The following is a 22,375-nucleotide window of genomic DNA, read 5'->3' as shown; positions in this document are numbered from 1 at the left end:
TTCACATCTGAAAGATGTTTTTCTTGAGAGAATGAAGGGAGCTTTTAAACTTGGATTCTTTCAAACAATTTGGTGTTAAAAAGTAAATAAATCCACAGCTACCATATCTGCAGCCATGATCTAATCCAAAAGAGCAACGCATGATCACATGAAAACATGTAAATAAAATATTTTTTTCTTATCTTGTTCTTATTGATTGATCAGTCCTAATGCATTTGTGTATATATGGACCTCTTCAATCTAAGTATTGTACTTTCTAAATTGGTATTGATATTGTAGAATAATATAGCATGCACCGCAATCAATCGCCTGCTTCTTTCACCTCTAATATACATTCATTATTAGGTATTTCCAATGAAGAATTAGCTTTTGAATCAAGGAGCTTCATCTTCGCCCTTTTGAACTATTGGTTTGCTTTTGTCTTATAGAGGGCTTAGAGCTTCGGAATCTTTCATTTCTGATTCTTCATTGATAACTTCTTTTTTGTGTGGTCGAAGTATCTTTCGGTAGAGTTGCTTCTTCTCTATTTTGATGCTTGCAGGTTCTTCTATACCCTCTCGTGGATTTGGCTGAGTTGTTGCTTTTTCTGAGAATTGAGAAGTCGTACTCTTTTCCTGACCTCCTTCCTCACCAATGCTTAAGTTTGGACGGATTGGAGCCTCGTCGGTATCTGTGGTTTCTTCTTCAGGACAAGGTTGTCTGGTGGTTGCTTTTAGAACTTCAATGATGAAAACTCCAGCCTGGAACCTAACCTGTGTTTTATTCACATTACAATTTTCCGGAACGGGAAAATCTTGATTGAACCAACTCCTATTACTAGCATGGGGTCGTTCTGCAAGAACTCGAATGGCCTGGGAGGAAGGCAAAGGAATAATCTTCACTTGGCCGTCCTGGAAATCTGCAAAATAAAAAAGGGATTCTGTTTTCTTAACCTAAGCTTCAACTATAATAAAGCGCTTTCTTCTTCGTTCAGTGCCCACTTAACACCATCCGATACAGGTTCTGGCTGTAGCCAAGTCTTTCATTTCTTTTAGATGTTCTTCATTCATTCTTGTTGGCCTCTGGTTGAACACTACCATTACCTAACCCTTCGGTAGTTTCTTTGTCATCAGCAATGTTTGCAGTCTCTTCATTCTTTTGACACTTCCGCTCGTCTCTAGTTTCTTGAAGGCTAGCAGCCTTTTGGCTTGTCGTGGCCTGCGATTCTGTAGGACCAGTCCGCGCAGCAGTGTACAGTATAATCTTAAGTTAATAATCTTGCTTAAATAATTTTTTTAATTAGTTCCGAATTAAAGTTAAAGTTTAAATAGTATCTCATTAATTAAAAAAAATTATGGTCCCAAATATATTAATTTACATAGGTGGTTTAACTGTATATACATTTTAAAAAGACCAGTGGCGGAGGTGGGGGGCTGGCAGGGCCCGGCCACTGCAGGAAATAAAAGACCAGTGGCGGAGGTGGGGGGCTGGCAGGGCCCGGTCACTGCAGGAAATTTTTTTCCCAGCCCCCTCCCTTGTAAATATTATAAAAATAATTAAAAATTTAACTTTATTTCTCTTAATTTTTAATTTGACCCCTTTAGTTTTTTTTTCTTGCTCCGCCCCTGTACGAAACCTTTAACCATGTGTTATAAAATTTGATTTTTTTTAAGTGTATACGCACCTTAGAGGCTCCCAAGGTTGTCGTTCCTTAGAGCTATGACAAAAAGGTATGGAATCCCTACATTTATTTTGTAATACACAATAGCTTTTTTGTAATTATTCCCAAAAAAATAATCAATAATTCAAACTCATCTTCATTTATGCAATAATTAATTAATCATTCATTGAAAAATTTTGAAGATTATTCTAAGACTGATTCTTGTAGTAATCTGTATGAATTAAAGAGAGCTGGTGACTTACATTAACATTAATTGCATGTCAGGATAACATTGTAAGATAGAGAATGATTAATTTCAGGATGAAATTCATTATAAACTTAGGGGCTAAAGTGAAGTTTCCTATATTGCATGGATTGTTTCCTAAGCCGTTAAGGAGAAAGATTCATAAAATATACTTGCATAGAACAGACAACGTAGTTTCCTTGTAGTAGGAGGAAAAAAGAAGAATTTCCGTGGATTGTAACCCTAACCCTCTCTCTCTCTCTCTCTATATATATATATATAGAAGTATAGAAAAAATCAGTTTCATACTCCATATCCATGCTAGATCTCGTTCTTTCCGTGTCCATCCTTATTGTGTTTGTAGCGGCTGTCTTTATTCTTGCACTCATACCAATTTGTGTGCATTGGCATCGTGAAAAAGATCAACATTTTCGGGATCTTGAGAGAGAAGTAACTCTGAGTCCACAGTTTGAAGATCAACATCCTCATGATCTTGAAAGAGTAGAGGAAGCTAGAAGACGACAACTTGCTACAGTTTCATTATTGATATTGCATCTAACTCGTGTTCAAAGCGATGATGAAAGGATAGTTACATCAAGAACTAATGGTTGCGTGATATGCCTGGAGGATTTCCAGGAGGGAGAGGATTGCCAGGCCATGTCTTTGTGCAAGCATGTTTTCCATTCAGGTTGCCTTAAAGAATGGCTTGTTCAGAACCAGACCTGTCCACTTTGTCGACTCCCAGTATTGCTTGAAGTTTTTCTTTATATCTGTCGTGCTCGGTTTATCATTTGGTGGGTGCTCTTATTTTCCTTGGTCAATCAACACGAATCTTTTATGTAATCTGTAAGGAATTCCCATCAGATCATGTAGTGCAATTATATATAGTTTTAGCAGATTTCTATCATCTTAGCGTATTTGCCTTCAATTCATTTTTTTGGATGTCATGATCACTATCAATTATGTTTTGCGAGCCTTCAGTCTCTACTATTGTGCTATATCTGTTTATCTTTTTTACCAGATTTCTAATTTTTGTATGCTACCTCCTGCTTAAGAAATGCTTGCTGTTTCGAGTATCAGTTGTACAGGCACGAATGACTTTGATGGCATTACCCTGCTTCCATTCATGATCTCCATTGCTTTTTCTTTCGGTTTGCTTTACTTCTTCCGTTTATAATTTTGGATTTTCTGTTGTGTTTTCCTTTTTTAGTGAAAACACTATTCAGCTTCAATTTTATCTTTATTTTTGCTTTCGTCTATGTCAAAGGGCAGCTCTGATTTTTGTCTGGACATTGCTTTAAGATGTTTGCACGAGGAAAGAGCGCAGCAGTCCTCCCGCTTTTCATAATCATCCGTGCATATCACACATCCACTGCTAAATTGACCCAACTTTCATCTATTTGAACCGAATTACATCATTGCAACATGGAAAAGTAGCGGGTTTTTGTCTTCCAGATACATGCTCGTCCACTCTCAAAATCATGAGGATGATCTGGGTTACGCCGATATTCCGAATACCTTCAACAAAATTCTAACACTAAACAACATATTACGATCATTAATTATCGCTGCAGCAGGGACCATATGTCATTATTGGATTAAGGGAAAATTCATTGTTGTCAGAAGCAGAAGACATAAGTTGAGAGGGAGACGTAACTAGAGCTTCTGTCATGGATATGAAACTGGTTTTTATATCATTTAGCAAAAAAGAAAAATATTAACTGTTTTGTACTGTTATATTATACATGTTTAGTTATAAGATCCGGACAGGCGATCTGGGTTAAGAACTGGTCAGAAAACCGTTATTAAAAGAAGGGAGCTTTTAAACTTGGTTTCTTTTAAACAATTTATTATTAGAAGTAGGTATATAAATCCACAACTATCACATCTGCAGCCATGATCCAATCTAAAGGAGCATGGCATGATCACATGTGAATAAAGATTATTTTTTATTAATCTTAACAGTGATAATTTCTCCACATCCCTTGCTTTATTAGGATAATATATATTCCTTATTATGTATTTCCAATGAAGAAGTAACTTTTCGAATCAAAGAGCTTCGTCTTCACCCTTTTGAGCTATTGGTTTGCTTGTGTCTTTTAGAGGGCTTGGAGCTTCAGAATCTTCCACTTCTGATTTCTCATCGATTACTTCAAGGGTACAACTTCATTCGGTGGTTTGGCTTTTTCTCTATTATGACGCTCCGGACCCTTGGAGGCTCCCTGCTTGCAGCTTCTTCTATACCCTCCTGTGAATTTGGCTTACCTTTTTCTTCACCAACGCTTGAAGAGGCAGCTAAGTTTGGAGGGATTGGAGCCTTGTCGGTAGCTTCAGGGCAAGGTTGTCTGGTGTTGCTTTTGGAACTTCAATGATGAAAACTCCAGCCTGGAACCTAGCCTGCATTTTATTCACATCACAATTTTCTGGAACAGGAAAATCTCGATTGAACCTTCTCCTTCTATTACTAACAAGTGCTCGCTCTGCATGAACTTGAAAGGCATGGGATGAAGGCAAGGGAATAATCTTCACTTGGTCCTCCCGGAAATCTGCAAAAAAAGAAGAAAGGGGATCCTGTTTAACTAACCTAAGCTTCAGCTATAAGAACACCTAAAATAAACTGTCTAACTCACTAAGAAGATGAATAAGTAGAAAAGATGAGCTTTCTTCTTCCTTCAATTCCCACTTAACATCCTCCGACAGAGTTTCTGGCTGTAGCCACATCTTTTCTTTCGGATGTTGTTCATTCTTGTTGGCCTCTGGTTGAACACTACCGCTACCTAGCCCAGCAGTAGTTTCTCTGTCATCAGCAAATTTTGCAGTCTCTCCATTATTTTGACCCTTCTGCTCGTCTCCGGTTTCTTGAAGGCTAGCAACCTCTTGGCTTGTCGTGGCCTGCGACTCTTTAGGACCGATCTGTGCAGCAGTGATGATTTTTGGAATTCTGATTCTAAGAGTTGATCAACTGTCAGTTCACTTGAGCTAAAGTTATCAGGAAAGGGGCCATACACAGCACTGAACCGAACGGTTCTGTTATCTCCTGCTGGAGTGTATTCTCCAGACACTTTGATTTCATTTGTGGATTCTATCGTGACCCCTAATTGCTCATGACGGACACCTTCATAATTAATCTCCGTTAAATCTTTTTCCAAGAAAAAAGTGAGCAGAAATCTGAAAAATAGGTGACCTTTTTTAACTAAGTGATCAAGTCCAAAAAACTTACGAATATGATTATATAATCACAGAATTGAGTCCAAAAAAAAAATACACATCTACAGACAATTGGAACCTACTAGGAATCCGAACAAGTAAAACTAGAGCTCCATCTTCCTCCTTCCATTCTGAGGCTGGCTGAAGGTAGTTGTAGCACTCCAAAGGCTTAGACATAGGTTATGCAGCATATCTAGTTTATCCATCTCGTCGATCAGTCGTGGCCATTTCTACACTTGTATGTATCTTGGGTTTTTCTTTGTTTTCGAAACACAGAAAGGTTTTCTCTATTTCAGCTATAATGATTCAATATATATACAGACACACACCTATGTGACAATGTTTAAGATTGCATGTTCGGTTTCTGGTTTTATAGGTAGTCAGGATATTCTTTCTTGTTTGCTTCGCTTATTTTAATGGATTTTAATAGCCTCTTGGACTTTACGAGGTATAGCTTACTACATAGAAAAAAGGAGGGATTCTTTCTTTGGTCTGTCTGTCTTTCCATGGCATGGTAGAGTATGAGCCAGTCATGCTTTTTGTGAGGCGTACAAACTTCTTTTAGTTGATCGGAGAGACTAAGCATATTAACATACAAGAGAATTCTATACTTTATTCTAGACTGTCTAGTACTATTACATGCACAAGGCTAATGTATTTAAGGGATAAGGAACATCCACCATTATATCATAGCCATTCTTGTTCCTGATGGGAATTAATTAGTGTCGTAAAATAGAAGGAATAAATATAGAAAAAGATAAAAACATGTTTGGTTAAAAAAACAAAGATAAGAATCTAATATAAATATCTTTGAATAGTTCTGAAGTGAATTTTAGTACTTTTAAAATAGAAAATACAAAAAGACATGTTTTTTTTTTCCTGTCATTTTCATCTTTTCTATTATAGAATAATAACTAAACACTGCCTTACAATGGGATGGAAATAGTTAGATGGTTGATTAGTTGAGTTAGTTGGGTACAATCGATAGGTGATAGGTGCAGAAGAGTGGGAACTTAGAGGTCAATGACAGAGGGAACAAGGATACTAGTTTTATCATTAGAAGACAGTATACAGGGTTACTATAGGCTTGTGTAAGACGTTTGAGAAGTTAAAACATGGTCCCGAGAACAATTGAAGCATGGTGTCTAGCAGTCTAGCTCATTGTTTATTCATGGATAAGAAAATTGTAGCCATAGTTTATCTCAGCCGTTAAGAATTGGAAGTATATTAAACTACAGATGAGACCTGCTTCAAATACAGTGTAAATTTAACTGCCTCGTAGGTGCCAGTACCACGCAAGTCATGTTGCATGTTTATGTAAAGAATAGTGCAGATATATAAAGGTTAGTGAATCAAACTAAATAGTTAGTGCTATTCTTGTTGAATTGATCCAATATATATTGCTGATGTGCAGACATATTCATATTCATTTTACAGGTTATTTCTTTCTAGATTGGCCATGGATGTTATAGAATACATAAGCTCCAATTGCCATAATCAATGAGATCATGCTGTATTTCCCTATTATATATCGCCTTTCGGTCACAACCGTTGTTACATTGTTGTCCGCAGACTTGCTAGAAGAAGAAGTTGCATTCTCCATATCCTTTGCTTCCCCTTCCTTTACGTGATCAACACCCTCAGCTCTCCTCTCCATATCCTTTCCTTCCCCTTTTTTCTCTTGATCAACAATTTCAGCACTCTTCTCCTTGTCCTTTTCAATATTGGCATTCTGATCACCAACTTGCCCTACAGTGCTTTGATAATCTATTTCCATCTTTCTGGTAAGCAATAATGGAAAATTAGCTTTGGAAGGGATTTGATCTTGACCCTTTTGAGATACTTGTCCATCCATGCCTTTAATTTCACCTTCAACATCTTTGGCTTCTGTAATTTCTGTATCTACACTGGTTGTCCGAGCTTGTTGATTTGCAGCAACATCTTCACTTTTTTGAGACCCTGACTTGCTTGCATCACTTTCTTGCAGGCTAGGAGCCTTTTGTCTTGCCGTGGCCTCTAATGCCCTAGCACCAGCACTCATCTCTGCAGAAACTACTTTTGGAACTTTGATGGTGAAAATTCCATCATCAAACTTGGTTTTTGCTTCATTGAGGTTGAATTTCTCCGGAATGCTCTCAAAAACTGTATTGAAGTGCCAGTTTTTCAGTGCAGGATCACTACATACTCTGATATAATGTGATGGTGCAATTATCCTACAATCTATATCCTTCTCAGAGAAACCTGCATAGTGCATGGGTTACCAGAAAATAAGCTTACAAAATATTGTAAAATAATAATAATAATACCACAGTTTAAATGAGAAATGTTCATGATCAAAAATCAAATTGTTACCGTAGGAAAATCTGGTTTAGTACAAAACAAGAAATATTCTTAACCTACCAGCTAGATGAACACGCAATATAAGAGCTTCATCTTCCTCTATCCTTTCCGTTTTCGGTACGAAAAGGGATCGCGATCGAACGGGTTGATGTACGGCCATAACAATTTACCAACTAATTCATCTACTCGTATCTCTCTCAATGAACATGTTGTCACAATTGATCTATCTATCTATATATACATATATACACAGGTTTTGGGTTTTCTTGACGTGGAGTCTATTCTAACTTTGGTCCCTCTACTTCCTCTATACACAATGAATTAGGACAGGGATTCTCTCCTTGGCCTGTAGGCTTTCCATAAAGTTTCTGCGCAGATACAAGGTTTTCCATGAATTATAAAAATATTTCAATAAAAAAGAAGAAGAAGGGATAGCTAGGCACTTTCCCCATTTGAAATTAATCGTATTTTCATAACAACAAATAAATCCCCCAACTATATGCAAATTTCAATTAAGTGTCAAAAGTTCAAGATTAATCAATTGTATCCTAAATCTGTTGCCCATTACTCAATATTATCACCATAGTTGTGTCAATCATGAACTCTAATTTACAAAATTCTTTTGATAGTTATGTGTGCTTCTTGTGTGTTTCAATATTTTGGCCTCTAAATTAGAGGGTGATAGCAAGTACTGGGAACAAACATAGTCATCTGGGTCAAACTAATTTTGAAAGAATATTATCATGAAAAATAATTAAAAAAAATCATTAATGAAATTGAATTTCTTGTGTGCATAAAGTGATTCAGTGGTATTGAATTAATTTTTTTTTCTTCAAAGGTTGCCTCCACTTGAACATTGACAATGAATATATCTTTTTAAGAAATACAAGAAAAAAATTAATTACCTGAAATTTCTAGAATAAATTTTTCAAATCATTTTTTTTCTTTATTTACATGTTTTTACTGCATTTATATAACTATTACATGCACTTGAATTATAGAAATTTAAGGATTATTCTGTTGGGCTAGGCTTGTGAAAAATTTCTGGCCCAAATAAAAATTTCTATTCTAAATCATCGAATTCTATCTGAGCTTCAAATCATTTGAAAACTTGATACAGTGACTGGCATGCTAATCCTCGACTCAGATAATTCAGTTAAGCTCCAGTAAGATTTATCTAGGTTAATTTTAATGAATATTTTTCAAAAATTTATATAAAATGATGTTATTTATTTTTCAAAAAATTTCTTTGCTGGTCTCCTTCAAATGAGCTTTAACCTTTTCGTCATGCATGACTATAGGGTATGATTTTATTGTACTTTACAAACATACGAGGGATTCTCTCCTTGGGCTGCAGTGATTACACTACCTTGTTCATATGATTGTGGAGTCCTATCTGCCTTTGGCTGGGAAAACACATTCTCAGTTTATGATTAAGGGTTTGAAAGAGCAAACAAAAAATTAGTGAAGGTAATGATTTATATAATTATTTGAGGTCAGAATATTATTATAGTAAAATACAAATACGTATACAACTTAGTGCATGAAATTGAAAGAATTAGTCTTTGGAAGTTTCACGTGATCGATAGCTGTAAGCTATGAAAGCTCCAAGTGCTACAATCGCTAGGACTGCCACACCCATATTCACCATTGATTGCCTTTCTTCACTTATCTCCATCGTGCGAAGTCCTTTCATGGTATTCTTTGCAGCAGATGCTGCTCCATTCTTCACGTCCTTGACTTTGCCTGCAATATTGAAATCCCGCTTCGGCTTCTCCTCGGTACCAGCAGCAGCAAATTTAGCACTCTTTTCTTTGTCTTTCTCCGAGGTTTCAAGGGGAGCATTTTCACTAGTCAACAGTGATTCTTTCCTTTTCTTGTAGCCTCCATCACTTTCAGTTGTCAGAGATTCTGTTGTTTTTTTAATGCTTTCCTCTTGTTCAAACGAAGTCTTCTCCTTGACTGGTTCTGCTGGCATCTTTCTGCTTTCATCTTTCTGCTTCATGGTATCAACTTTTGGTGGGACTTCTGCTTTCCCCTTTTGAGACTTTTCATCTTTCAAGGCTTCTTGAGGGCTAGCAAAGCTTGCAGTGTCCTCCATAGCCTTCTGTGCCTTTTGCTCCATTGCAGGTTTTTGAGAGACTTGAGAAGTCATAGGCTTCTCTGCTAAGGCATCTTTTGAAGGCAGAGAAGCCTCTTTGGTTACCTTTGCTTCTTCTTCAGAGTGAGGTTGTGTGCTGGTTGCTTTAGGAATTGTAATCAAAAGAGTTCCATCACGGAACGCGCCTTGAATTTTAGTCACCTCACAATTTTCTGGAGCGGGAAAAGTCTGATCGAATCGTTTGTAAGCAAGTGGTTTTTCTCCAGTAACTCGAACGTTTCGGGAGGAACCCACGTAAGTGATTTTCAACTGCTCCTTAAGAAAGTCTACATAATCAGGAAAGAAATTATAATAAAAAAAATGATGTCTCTTTAACATCATCTTCAAAACTTCCACTCATCCCAATTCTGAAAGATTTAGAGCATTGTGAAGTTAATCGCAAACAATCGTTCGGAACGGGTTATTAAGCCTAAAAATAAATGGTAAAGCTCACCAGGAAGATGAATACGCAGAACACTTGCCCCCTCTTCTTCCTTCCATGCATAATCGGGTTGAAAATCCTCATACTGGATAGTAGCAGATCCCCCACTGCGTGTCCTCTTAGCCATTTATTTCTTCGATTCCTCTCTCGCGTTCGCTTCTCTTTGGTTTTCGCTAATTGCTAAAGGCTGGCTTTTAGGCTTTCTTAACAGGGAAACTATTCTTTCTTGATTGATTTAGTTTCTGCTTTTTTATGAGATTTTCTTCTAGTATCCCATGATCATGTATGAGGCATAACCTGCTTAATAAATAAAGCTGAAGTTCTTTGTTTGCCTAGTACTCAAAATCTTGACACTTAGACCAAGCTAGGTTGATTTCTTGACGTTAGAGACATTTCTGCTCTGAGTTTTCTTTTGGTAAGGAATTCTGCCGTACCTTTTGACCCTTTCGGATCTAAGCTTGACAGAAAGCTCAAGTTACCGTCATTAGCAATACGCAAAGACATTTCTGACAAGTCAAGAGACAGGCCGGGAATAAAAATGTCGGGGAGGCAAAGAAATGCAGGTAACAAAATCTACCAAACAAGGAAACTCGAAGGCCTCAGAACGATGCTTGCTTTTACAGAAATTTGTAAGTACTGCCCAAGGATGAATGTTCTACTGAATATTCTTACGGACAAATGGAAACCTGAAGACAGAATCAGCACAATAAAAAAAAGTGGGTCTCGACTAAAGAATTTTAGTGGAAAAATCGGTGCCTGATAAACAGAAGTGTTCACCAGGGGATTGCCACTATTGGATAAGTACTGAAGATCAATTTCAAGCAAGCAACAACTCTCTTCACAGAACAAATTCTACGTAATGTATCTTAAAACTAACTGTTTAACAACTATGGTTACAATTAAAAAAAAAAGTTTAATTTTAAGTTCTTTTAAATAGCGTTTGATTGATCTTTAAAAATAGAAGAAACTAGAACAGTAGAGTCGAGAAAACATTTTCTTCCATATCTTCTGTTTCAAAAGAATATAAATTTATTATAAAATTTTCTCAAATAAATAGTTATTAAAAATCTCTATTTTCATGCTACACAGGTTACTATTTTTCTAACCTAAAACATCAGCCAAATAGAAATTTAAAATTATATGAGAATCACTTTATAAATACTTAAAATTTTCTCTTTAAATGTTTTTTATGATTTTAAAGGGAAAAAAAAATACTAAGAGGGTTGATTAAGTAATGTCTTATAGATGGAAGACCCAGTTGAGAATTATTTTTGTTTGGAGATCTAATTGAGAATCGGGGGCTCAGTATGGTCTTTGTGCTGAAGATAATTAAATGACAATTATGCCCTCATCTGTATATATAAGAACGCCCGTATGACATCTTTGCCTCTCTAGGGTTTTTGTTTCTCTCATTGCTTTGATTGTGAGAACCCAGCAGCAGCCGCGTCTCTCTCTCCATCCCTAGCTACTTCAGGTATCGTAAACCTTAGCTTCTTTTATATATTTGATTATTGTTTTAATACTGTACATGTTTAGCTTAGCTTGAAAAGTTTGGTCTTTGCAGTTTTGGTTCTTCGTTTTTATGTTTAGAGTTTGATCTGATTCTTAGTTTCTTTGGCTAATGGGTTAGGGACTTTGTGTTTCTGATTAATCCCATTTTCGGGTTCCATTGACTTGTTTGTTAAAGTAGAGAATGTTAGTATTTGCGTGTAAAGTTTGGTCTTTGTTGTTCTTGTTCCTCTGTTTTGTGCTTCAAGTTTAGAATTTTATTATGTGATTCTGGTTTTTTGGTCAAGTGGGTTTTCTTTATGTATTTTTTCTCAAGTGGGTTCTGTTTATTTTAGTTATTTGGAATTGATAATCCTATGTTTTGCAAATTTAGCTTCTTTTATGATTTGATTGGCTTCTTTCATTATGTATTGTATGTTAGTTCTTGCTTCTTAGGGTTTGGTATCAGTTGTTACTGTAAGTTGATAACTTTATTAACTGATCCTATTTTTTTCTCTGATGAGTTTTCTCAAGTTGGTTTTCTTTGTTTTTTAGCAATTTGAATTGGAGATTTGGTGATTGCTATTTAAGCCACATGTAAGCTTTGACTGGATGAGACTGAGTTTGTCTTGTGTTTGTTTTTGTGTAGAATGGATAGTCAAATTAAGCATGCTGTGGTGGTGAAAATTATGGGAAGGACTGGATCTCGAGGACAGGTTACTCAGGTTAGAGTCAAGTTTATTGATGACCAGAACCGTTTCATAATGAGGAACGTCAAGGGACCTGTTAGAGAAGGTGACATTCTTACCTTGCTTGAGTCTGAGAGAGAAGCTAGGAGACTCCGTTGATGGGCATCATGCTGTTTTGGTACAAGATTGTCATCCTAGTTTTGCTGGTAATCAATCAGGACTGTTTTGTTCTGTACTAGCTAGTGAGTGCTCATTGTTTTTGCTTACAGTTTGATTATCAAGACTGGGATTCGGGATTTATGAGTCATATGTAAGAATGCTTTGCATGTCTTAAGTTCAGTTCAAACCTGCAAGTCTTGTTAAAATTAAGTTTTCTGCAACTTATAATGCCTTGCTTTTTTCAATTCAATACCTGTTATCTCAGCATAAAAGTCCTGATTTTGGGATATGGGACTCCCGTCTTCCATGTATGGTTTTCTTGTAGCAAATTTGTAGCTGGTGCTTTTCCCCCCGCTTTCTGTGATTTTACTATGGACCTTGTTGCCACACGTTCCAACTGAAATGCCTATAAAAATGGTTTTGGCTTTCTTTGTTTACTCCAGTAATCTGGAATTGCATTTACGCTATGATTGAAAGTCCTTTTCCATTTGTACACTTTAGTTTTACCTGTGCAGGTATTGTCAATTCACAAGGGTAATACCTTGCATTCTTGTATGCTTTTTTTGGGAAAAATCGTTCATGGTTTTGATATAATCCCACTGCCAATTTATGTGTGGTTATTTCGTCCATTTGGTCTTGATTCAGAACTTGCATTTTCTGGGAGCTAAATCAGGAGGTTTTTACCCCAATTAAAGGACTGGGGTTCTGGTAAACTCTGAGGTTGCCAAGTGGTTGCACCCCATTGCTGTGCAAGGCACAGCAAGCATGAGATTGTCATGCAGTTACCACTGTTAGTGTCGGAATGCTCGGCAAGCAATCGCAATCTAATAGTTACGCCATTAACGTAATGCCTTTCTTTTGTCATAGTCTCCGTTTCTGTATCAATGTTTGCTGACGGGGGACTGGATGGTATAAAAGACAGAAAATCTGCCCCTTGGACCACGGTAAGTTTTCCTGGCAACATCCAGTGCCGGTCTACGTTCATGGAAAAGATTGCAGGATAACTGCTCACTTGTATTAACGTATGTTGTAGCTCGGTTTCTGTTCTTAGGTACTGTTTGGTTAGATGTAATGGATTGATGAGAATGAGAAGCAATTGCTCGATGAGAGTGCATATGAAACCTCTAGATAGAGTAAGAGAGGGCGAACTGGGAATCCAATTAGGAATAAGCTGAGATTTATTATTCTTACAAGTTTTGTAAAAAAAAAAAAATTTGTCATTTCCTTGGAAAAATAATTAGAACGTGTTTTGGAAATTTAAAATCCAACTTGGTCGTATATAATTTTAATAGTGAAAATCTGACTGAAGAATGGATTGAAAACACAACATTTTTTTAAGAATAAATTAAATACAATTATATAGTTCATTTCTTTTATTGTTAATTTACTAGTATTCTATTGCTAAAATCACTCTATCACGGTTGTAGAATATTCTTTATAATCATAATTTTTTTCATCTTAAGAAAAAAAATATAAACTTTGGAATATATTTTGATTTTTTAATATCATTCCAAATGCAGTATAGAAATTAAAATATATTTTGATTTCTTATTTTTCATTCTAATTTCTTCCTTCTCCTTCTAAACCTTTACATGTTCAAAATAGTAAAGGAATGAGAGCTTTTATATCCTTGGGAAAATCTTTGAACTGTGATAGGTACCATCTTCTAGTGGAATAACTCCTCCCTGACAGGTAAAGAGTTGTTCCAACAAAGAAAGAAAAGGCATACAATGTTTGAGCTGTGAGAGAGATCCCCAAGATCCCAAGGATCTCGAACAGATAGTGAGGGCAAATCACGAGGTCAAATAAGCCTCCCTTGGGGACCTTGTATTCTTTTTCATCCTTGCTTCTGAGCTTGGAAAGCAGACAGTGGTGGTAGAAGTTACCGCTAATTCCTATTAGAAACAACAAAAGCCCTGGATACATCAAATCAATAGCTGGCTCCGGGAGTCCTTGTGCTAGGAGTTGAGCATAGATGACAAACACAGAGGATGTGAAATAACTAAGAGTGATAGGACCCACGGACTCAACTTCCATCCCTCCACTGTATCTGTGAACAAAAAGCACCTGGTGAACAAAAACATTTTCTTGGTTACTTCATGGTTTATCTTCTTCAATAGGCTGCCAAATTGCTAGTGACAGAGAGAGAGAGGAGGGAGATCAATTACCTCAAGTATTCTTTTGAAGAAATGGAAGGTTAGAGTGGATTTGACCAACAAAAACCTGAGATCATCATTTGGGAAGAGCCCGAACGAAGCAGCGCCGGCAAGAAATGCTGGTGTGTAAGCAATAAGCATGCCAGTTCTACTAGAGACTTGAATCGTCTTCTCGACGGGCTTCTTTTCACCAATATTCAAAAATTTGGAGTACTATATGTGCTTTCCTCTTACCTCTGATAGCCCAACATATCCTAATGTCGCAACAGGAACCGCAGACATTGCTTTGATAAGGAAAGGAGATGGAAATAAGAGTTTCAGCAACGTGGACTCCATTTGTATTCACTTCAGTTTTCTTTGCAATTTCGAGGAAGGTGGACGGGCTTGCTTAATTTGAACAGAGCAATGCCCTAGTTTGCTATGCTGTTGAAGAAGAACCGAACACTTTAGCATGGACTCTTTGGCACTGAACATTCGACGACCTAGACTAGGGAAGGCTCATATTATTTATTAGAAGGCAATATATACAAGTGTGATGCCGAAAGATAAGGCAGTAAATATATAATTCAAAGCTACAAAAGTAAATTACTTCTGCATAGAAATATTTACAACAAAATCTTAACAGGGCATGTATTTCTACCAAAAAAAAAAATGTAGAAGGAATGTATCTAGTCTATGATATTAGAACATTGTTCATGAAAGCATATATAATCATTGTTGTGAAGAAAAATAATAAATTTATTAATAAATTGGAATGAATATAAGCAATCTTTATAAGTTATAAGTAGAAATATAGTGAGGAACATATGGAAACAAATCTATATAATTAACAAGTAAATCAATTGTTAATAATAATAATAATAAAGTTACAAACAGAATTAGAAGATAATCTGTATAGGGTAATAAAAAGGGTCTTCGTTGGCTAAAACTTCATTGGGAAAACAAAAATCTCAATTGAAAAAAAAAAGATTTTAATTAGGCAAAAGCTAACTTTTCCCATTTCTTCAAGACAATGATAATGAAAAATTATAATATTAATTAATTAAATCTTAAACTATAAAAAGAAAAAATATGTTTTCTGCCATTCCACATGCAAAGGGAAAATCCACAATTTAGAATATGATAGGTTTTAATTTAAACGAAAAAATATATTAGTTTTTTAAAAAAAAATGATTAATCTGACGGATTAATTTATAACTCAATTGATTTGGCTAAACTTGAGAATCAACATCGATAATTTTATTTTAATAAAAATAAATAAATAATACCCCGGATGGAGTTTTACAGTCATGGTTTGTGACCCTTTTGATACGGAGCACTGAGCCATAATTCCAGAGTGAAACATGTTGATGACTCCAATTCTATGTTTGAAACATTAAAAAAAAAAAAGAAGCAAGGAATGATTGTGTTGATATCCTTGGGAAAGTCATCAAATTTGTTTTTCGTCTCTGTACAGGTTTAAAATGCAGAAGGAATGAGAGCCTTTACATCCTTGGAAAAGTCTTTGAACTGTGAAAGGTACCATCTTCTAGTGACATAACTCCTCCCCACCAGGTAAAGAGTTGTTCCAACAAAGAAGGAAAGGGCATACAATGTTTGAGCTATGAGAGAGATCCCCAAGAACCCAAGAATCTCGAACAGATAGTGAGGGCAAATCACTAGGTCAAATAAGCCTCCCTTGGGGACCTTGTATTCTTTGACATCCTTGCTTCTCAGTTTTGAAAGGAGACGATGGTGGTAGAAGTTACCACTGGTTCCTGCTACAAACAATGCAATCCCTGGATACTTCAAATCAATTTCTGGCTCTGGGAGTCCTTGTGCTAGGTGTTGAGCATTGATGATAAACACAGAGGATGTGAAATAACTAAGAGTGATAGGGATCAGAGACTCAACTTCCATCCCTCCACTGTATCTGTGAACGAATAGCACCTGGTGAAGAAAAAAAATTTCTGGTTACCTCATGGCTTCTTCTTTACTAGACTGCCAAATTGCTAGAGACAGAGAGAGAGGGTTGGGGCAGATCAATTACCTCAAGTATTCTTTTGAAGAAATGGAAGGTTAGAGTGGATTTGACCAACAAAAACCTGAGATCCTCATTTGGGAAGAGCCCGAACGAAGCAGCACCGGCAAGAAATGCTGGCGTGTAAGCAATGAGCATGCCAGTTCTACTGGAGACTCGAATCTTTTTTTCGATGGGCTTCTTTTCACCAATATTCAAGAATTTGGAGTATTGCATGTGCTTTCCTCTAATCTCTGAGAGCCCAACATTTCCTAATGACAGAACACAAATCACTGACATTGCTTTGATAAAGAAAGGAGGTGGAAAGAAAAGTCTCGGCAACATGGGCAGCATGTTTCTTGACTTCTGTTTTCTGTGCAATATCGAGCAACTTTAGCTAAGAGGTGGGTGATGGACGGATTGATGCCTTGCATTTAAACGGAGAAATTAAGGCCCTTAAAACCATGTGATCTTGAGCAGGGGATCACCATGCAGTTTCTTGCGCTTGTGAATAAGAAGCGGACACGTAAGGGTTTTTTGGCATTAAACTTCCAAAAGTACGGAGACCAAGGAAATATGCGGCTAACAAGGTTCTGGTTGAAGAATGCTTTTGGTTTTTGTATGGTATTCTGTCTGGCTTGGCATGGAGCCACATGGAATGATTTTATGACCTTTTATTGAAGACTAGTTAAATCTCAAGACTACAGGAAGAAATGGGCTTATGCCGAATTTAATTTGGAGGCTTGCTACATGAGATTGAGCTAGAAACTAGTATCTCGAGGCATCACAAAGGGCATTATCACGGTTGACACTTGCCAGAAGTGGCATGGCTTCCTTTAGGGTTTTTTTTTAATTATTATTTTTATAGAACACAACGTACACAAATGACATCCTTCGTGACTCTTTTGACAAATCCACTTCTATGTTCGATAATTAAAAAAACTGGTAAAGCAATCTTGTGTTTTGCTGGTTATAATTAAATTAAACAATCCTAAAAATTCTAGCAAGGCAATCTCTTGCAAACTCACAAGAGCAAGTTTTATGTTATAACGGTCCTTGCATAAAAAACTTAAAAAAATGTATATGCGTTTGAAAAAAATCAAAAAAATAAAAACAGTAAAAAAGGATAGAATACTCATAAAATGATTAAAAATTAGTTGAGAATATCCAAAAATATAAAAATTAAAATTTGACATTATTTTATTAATTGATGAAAGCCCTGTTGACAAAGAAAATTCAATTTGAGGAAGAAAAATTCAAAATCAGATTCTTATGGACTCAATTAAATTTTATTTGAAAGTTTAATTGAATTTATAAAGATTTTGATTGCAAGAAAAATTAATTTTGGAGTTAATTTGAGCTTTAATTGAAGAAAATTATAGTTTTGAGGTCAAATATAATTTTTAAGAGTTCATTTGGTTAAATCAGGGGCTTAATTGCATAAATATTGAAGTTTGATAGCCAATTAGGGACTTAATTGAAGAAATCTAAAATCAATGACCAAATTGGAAAAGAAGTGTAAATAAAGGGGTTGTAATTTAAACCAGATCAAGGGCCTAATTGAAGAAATTAGAAGTTTATGTATCAATTGAGAGTCAAATTACATAACTTCAAGAACAAGGACTAAAGTGAAAAAGGCGACCAACTTCAAGGCCACTTTTTGATTTTTAGCAGGGATGTAATTGAATTGATTTTTAAAATCAAAATTGAAATTAAGGACTCAATTGAACCAATCACAAAGTGAAGACTAATGTGAACTCTGACATGTTTTTGCCATTTTTTTTCTTTTAAATGAAACGATACGTTTTGTCCAAAACGGTGTTGTTTCATGCAAACAAATAATAATCTTGAAACGGTGCAGTTTTGAACAGCATCATCTGTTATTTTTTTCCTCTAGACGTGTAGAGAATAGGAGAAGAAGATTTTTTTTCTCTACTCTGTTTTGTCACCGACTTCCACTCTCTTTTAAATCTCAAAAGGATGCCAACTCAACCAATGGCGTACCAACCCCAGGTGGCACCACCATCCACCCTGCCTTGTCCCCTGACCGAATAAAGGCAGGGCATTTTCACTGCCCTTCTCTGCCTATAAATACAGAGGCAGAGATGAGGCATAAAGGATGGAAAAAAAAGGGTTAAGAGAGACAGAAGGAGGAAAAAAAAGAACAGAACGAGAGATACATAACAAAAAAAAAAAAGAGAATAGAAAAGAGAAGAAAAGGAGAAGACAAAAGAATAAAGAAGAAGAGAAACAAAACAGGGGAAAAGAGGAAGAAGAAAATGCTGCCCCTACCACCCCCAGCTCCCTAGCAGCACCGCTGGCCACCGCGAACCACCAGCAGCTCCACCGCTCTAAGTAAGCCTCCACCCCACCGTTTAATTCCTTGCCAGAGTCGCCTGCATTTTTGTATGCAAAACATGATTTCACGTTCTGATGCAAAAAGACGGTGTGGGATAGTTACTATATTGATACACAGTAACCAGTCAATTTAGATCTAGGCTAGGACATCAGCCCAACCCACAGTAGATTGGTCAGATCCGGCCCAGCCTAGAAAGGTTAGGTCAGGTCTAGCTTAACTCATTTTTGCAAAAAAAAAAATCAATTTTTTTTTTAGAATTCTATAATTTTTCACATAGTTTTTATGTCATTTTGATTAATATTAAGCAATATTTTACATCAGTTTTTATGTCATTTTGATTAATATCAAGCAATATTTTACATTATAAAAATACAAATTCAGTGTTAAAATACCTGATTTTCATCAAAACTTCTAAAAATAAAAAAAAATGAAAAAAGAAATAAATATTTTTGTACACATGGCAAAGTGTCTCAAAGCTAAAAAAATCATATTGTGTTGTTCATACACCAAAAAACAATGTCTTAAAAAAAAAATGAAAAAAGAAATAAATATTTTTGTACACATGGCAAAGTGTCTCAAAGCTAAAAAAATCATATTGTGTTATTCATACACCAAAAAATAATGTCTTAACTACATGCATTTTGGCTTTAATAACCAGTTTATTAAAGTCAAAAGAATATTGGCCAAAATTTCAAAACAATAAAAATTTATTTTGTTTTATTTTAGTATCAAAAATTAAAAATTTATACGTAAAATATATTTTCAATGTTAAAAAGGTATTTTTTTTATTAATGACATAGAACAGTTAGGTTTTTATCGATAAGATAAGAATCTCTTTGCAAATGACTTTTCTTATACCATAAACAAATTAACAAATTTTAAACATCACAACCAGACTTTAGATTTTATCAGACAAAACATTATAGCCTACTTTAGGTAGGGCATAGTTGGGGTGCTAATACATTTCCTTTACGCAACTAGTCTCCATACCCTATCTATTATACCAATTAGGGTTCCTAGTAACCAGAATATTAAATGAGGACTCTTAGTCCATAATTTACTGATAAGAGATAAGAATTTATTGTCTCTTTATATTTTTCCAGAATAGTCTATACATCAGTCTATTACATAAAAAAATTTTAGGTTGGACAATCGTCGCGACGCCGTGCACATGCAACATCTTGGATAGTATTTCATGATTAGCACCATCAAATTATTCAAATATTAGAACTTTGAAAGTTGATTAAGTGTAAAAATGATATGAATCATTTTCTTAATTATGAAAAAAAATAAAGTAAATGTTTGTTGATGGTTGCCTCATTTACTACTGAAGAAGTGGTCTTTAATGTTGAGAAGATTGATTCAAGATTAGCTCTAATTTGTTAGGATGTTAATTGTAAATAAAGTTATTATAGAACATTTTTTCTATTAAAATCTTATCATTATTTTTTTGAACTTTGTTATCAAAACTCTTGTATAAAAGAGTGATTTCATTAATAAAGAATTATGATTGCAGCCATAATAATAATAATAATTCTATATTACTGGTTTATTTCTTTGTTCTTCAGTTTCTCTATATTATCAACAACATCAAATTGGTATCAAAGCTACATTGATCTTACAAGACCAGTTTGAGTTAAAAGAATAACCTGTAAGAAATCTTTTTTCACCAAAAATTCAATAACATAAGTTTTCTATCATTTTTCAATGGCATCAAATATGTATTCTCTTGCATCACCACCAATATTTACTAGTGGAAACTACCAGATATGAGTTGTAAGAATGAAAACATAAAGCCTGTGATTTTTGGAATGCTGTAGAACAAGAACATGATCCACAACCACTTACTGCAAATCCTATTCTAGTTCAAATTAGAAATCATTGTGAGGAATAGCCAGGAAGTTCAAAGCTAAAACATGTCTCTACTCTATAATTTCAAAAGCAATATTTCTCGGAATAATTGCACTTGATACAGCCAAGCAAATTTGAAATTATCTTGAAGAGGAATTCATAAAAATGAGAGAACAATCCATATGAAAATCTTAAATTTGAGAAAGGAGTTTGAGATGTAGAAAATGAAAAAAATAGAAACAATCAGAGATTTATCTTTCAAACTGCTTTCCATAATCAACAAAGTAAGACTATTTGGAGAAGACCTTCCTGATAAAAGAGTTATTGAAAAAATTCTTATAAATTTACTTAAAATGTTTGAATCAAAAATTTCTTCATTAGAAGAATCTAAAGATCTGTCAAAAATTTCTTTGGCAAAATTGCTCAATGCTTTACATGTATAAGAACAAAGAAGAATAATAAGGTAAGAGGAGTCAATAGAAAGAGCTTTTCAAGCTAAAATGCATATCTAAGAAGGTGACAAAGGCAAAAAAATAAAATAAAAATACAACAAATATAAAGAAAATATCTAAGAAGGTGACAAAGGCAAAAAAAAAATACAACAAATATAAAGAAGCCGATAGCAGCAGTAAAAGAATTGGAAACTTTCCTCCTTATATCAACACTAGAAGAAAATTTTCACTTACAGCAAGATTGCTGGTGGAGACCTAATATGAAATGCAGAAAGTGTAATCAATTAGGACATATTAAGAAGATTTGCAAAAGCAAAACTAACCAACAAAAAGGTAAAGTTCAAGTTGATGATCAACAATAAGAGGAGCAGCTATTTGTGGCCACTTGCTTTGCTGGCAAACATGCAAGTGATTTCTAGCTTATAAATAGTGGTTGCACAAATCACATGATAAATGATGAAAATCTATTCAAGCATCTTGAAAAATCAAATGTCTCTAAAGTCATAATTGGAAACGATGAATATATTCATATTAAAGTAAAGGAATAGTTGTTATTAAAGGAAATTCGTGTATAAAACTCATTTTAGACTCATTTTAGATGTTTTTTTGTCCCTGAAATTGATCAGAATTTGTTAAGTGTTGGTCAGCTTCTTGAAAAAAGATACTTAATTGTGTTCAAAGATAAACATTGCTCAATTTCTGATCCTGTTGGATTAGGAATATTCATAAAGATGAAAGGAAAAAGCTTTTCACTAGACTTGATGGAAGAGGAGTTAGCTATTTTTAGAAGCACATCAAATTAGACAGAATTATGGCATAAAAGGCTGGGGCATTTTAATGAAGCAACGTTGGTGCAGAAAAAGAAGATGGTGCAGAGAATTCCAAACCTGAAACAAGAAATTATATTTTAATGAACAGACTTTCATTTCCTTTGAACAAGGCTTAGAAAGCAGTGAAAAAGCTTCAGCTTATTCATATCGATGTTGTTGGACCTCTAAAGACTATCTTTAAATGGAAACATGTATTATATTGTTTTCATTGACGATTATGCAAGAATGTGCTAGGTCTATTTCAAGTTTAAGACTAAGATAGCAAAAAAAAATTCTAAAATTTAAAAACTAGATTAAAAATTGAGGTGGTCACAGAATTCAGGTTGTAAGATCTGATAATAGCACCGAATACACATCAAACAAGTTTGTCAAGTTTTGTC

General features: G+C 35.1%; 5 protein-coding genes, 1 long non-coding RNA gene and 1 pseudogene across 6 annotated transcripts; 1 reads left to right on the top strand and 6 right to left on the bottom strand.

Annotated features, from left to right (window-relative positions):
• Positions 1-422: 422 nt before the first annotated feature.
• On the bottom strand, positions 423-1,079 carry LOC105141156 (uncharacterized). Its single transcript, XM_011048291.1, has 2 exons — positions 998-1,079; positions 423-898 (listed from the first exon to the last, which is right to left on the bottom strand). Exons 1-2 carry the CDS (start codon positions 1,077-1,079, stop codon positions 423-425), a joined length of 558 nt encoding a protein of 185 aa, XP_011046593.1.
• A 3,540-nt stretch (positions 1,080-4,619) lies between these two features.
• On the bottom strand, positions 4,620-5,413 carry LOC105141070 (uncharacterized). The gene is made up of 2 exons (XM_011048159.1): positions 5,174-5,413; positions 4,620-4,998 (listed from the first exon to the last, which is right to left on the bottom strand). Exons 1-2 carry the CDS (start codon positions 5,265-5,267, stop codon positions 4,661-4,663), a joined length of 432 nt encoding a protein of 143 aa, XP_011046461.1. The 5' UTR covers positions 5,268-5,413; the 3' UTR covers positions 4,620-4,660.
• Positions 5,414-6,352: 939 nt separating this feature from the next.
• On the bottom strand, positions 6,353-7,629 carry LOC105141069 (uncharacterized). The gene is made up of 2 exons (XM_011048158.1): positions 7,491-7,629; positions 6,353-7,331 (listed from the first exon to the last, which is right to left on the bottom strand). The coding sequence occupies exons 1-2, from the start codon at positions 7,588-7,590 to the stop codon at positions 6,529-6,531; spliced, it is 903 nt and encodes a 300-aa protein (XP_011046460.1). The 5' UTR covers positions 7,591-7,629; the 3' UTR covers positions 6,353-6,528.
• A 1,262-nt stretch (positions 7,630-8,891) lies between these two features.
• Positions 8,892-10,781, bottom strand: LOC105141068 (inactive protein RESTRICTED TEV MOVEMENT 2-like). Its single transcript, XM_011048156.1, has 3 exons — positions 10,718-10,781; positions 10,025-10,446; positions 8,892-9,857 (listed from the first exon to the last, which is right to left on the bottom strand). Exons 2-3 carry the CDS (start codon positions 10,137-10,139, stop codon positions 8,989-8,991), a joined length of 984 nt encoding a protein of 327 aa, XP_011046458.1. The 5' UTR covers positions 10,140-10,446; positions 10,718-10,781; the 3' UTR covers positions 8,892-8,988.
• Positions 10,782-11,386: 605 nt separating this feature from the next.
• LOC105141067 (uncharacterized) lies at positions 11,387-12,672 on the top strand. Its single transcript, XR_845298.1, has 2 exons — positions 11,387-11,486; positions 12,150-12,672. It is a non-coding gene; the product is annotated as an uncharacterized LOC105141067 (long non-coding RNA).
• A 1,200-nt stretch (positions 12,673-13,872) lies between these two features.
• On the bottom strand, positions 13,873-15,549 carry LOC105141066 (steroid 5-alpha-reductase DET2-like; annotated as a pseudogene).
• Positions 15,550-15,885: 336 nt separating this feature from the next.
• On the bottom strand, positions 15,886-16,991 carry LOC105141064 (steroid 5-alpha-reductase DET2-like). The gene is made up of 2 exons (XM_011048155.1): positions 16,534-16,991; positions 15,886-16,433 (listed from the first exon to the last, which is right to left on the bottom strand). Exons 1-2 carry the CDS (start codon positions 16,855-16,857, stop codon positions 15,963-15,965), a joined length of 795 nt encoding a protein of 264 aa, XP_011046457.1. The 5' UTR covers positions 16,858-16,991; the 3' UTR covers positions 15,886-15,962.
• Positions 16,992-22,375: the final 5,384 nt, after the last annotated feature.

The sequence above is a fragment of the Populus euphratica genome, unplaced genomic scaffold (assembly GCF_000495115.2).
Source record: "Populus euphratica unplaced genomic scaffold, PopEup_1.0 scaffold250.1, whole genome shotgun sequence".
Taxonomy (NCBI): Eukaryota; Viridiplantae; Streptophyta; class Magnoliopsida; order Malpighiales; family Salicaceae; genus Populus; species Populus euphratica.
This window is presented reverse-complemented; position numbering and strand designations above follow the sequence as displayed.

What these genes read in the sequence shown, in the direction of transcription:
- LOC105141156 (XM_011048291.1), bottom strand. Translation starts at nt 1,079, where the DNA reads ATGGTAGTGTTCAACCAGAGGCCAACAAGAATGAATGAAGAACATCTA. An exon ending in CTTGGCTACAGCCAGAACCT is followed by an intron (nt 899 to 997) that starts GTATCGGATGGT and finishes TTTATTTTGCAG; the next exon opens with ATTTCCAGGACGGCCAAGTG.
- LOC105141070 (XM_011048159.1), bottom strand. Translation starts at nt 5,267, where the DNA reads ATGTCTAAGCCTTTGGAGTGCTACAACTACCTTCAGCCAGCCTCAGAA. An exon ending in TTTACTTGTTCGGATTCCTA is followed by an intron (nt 4,999 to 5,173) that starts GTAGGTTCCAAT and finishes TTAATTATGAAG; the next exon opens with GTGTCCGTCATGAGCAATTA.
- LOC105141069 (XM_011048158.1), bottom strand. Translation starts at nt 7,590, where the DNA reads ATGGCCGTACATCAACCCGTTCGATCGCGATCCCTTTTCGTACCGAAA. An exon ending in ATTGCGTGTTCATCTAGCTG is followed by an intron (nt 7,332 to 7,490) that starts GTAGGTTAAGAA and finishes TGCACTATGCAG; the next exon opens with GTTTCTCTGAGAAGGATATA.
- LOC105141068 (XM_011048156.1), bottom strand. Translation starts at nt 10,139, where the DNA reads ATGGCTAAGAGGACACGCAGTGGGGGATCTGCTACTATCCAGTATGAG. An exon ending in TCTGCGTATTCATCTTCCTG is followed by an intron (nt 9,858 to 10,024) that starts GTGAGCTTTACC and finishes CTGATTATGTAG; the next exon opens with ACTTTCTTAAGGAGCAGTTG.
- LOC105141064 (XM_011048155.1), bottom strand. Translation starts at nt 16,857, where the DNA reads ATGCTGCCCATGTTGCCGAGACTTTTCTTTCCACCTCCTTTCTTTATC. An exon ending in TCTTCAAAAGAATACTTGAG is followed by an intron (nt 16,434 to 16,533) that starts GTAATTGATCTG and finishes TTTCTTCACCAG; the next exon opens with GTGCTATTCGTTCACAGATA.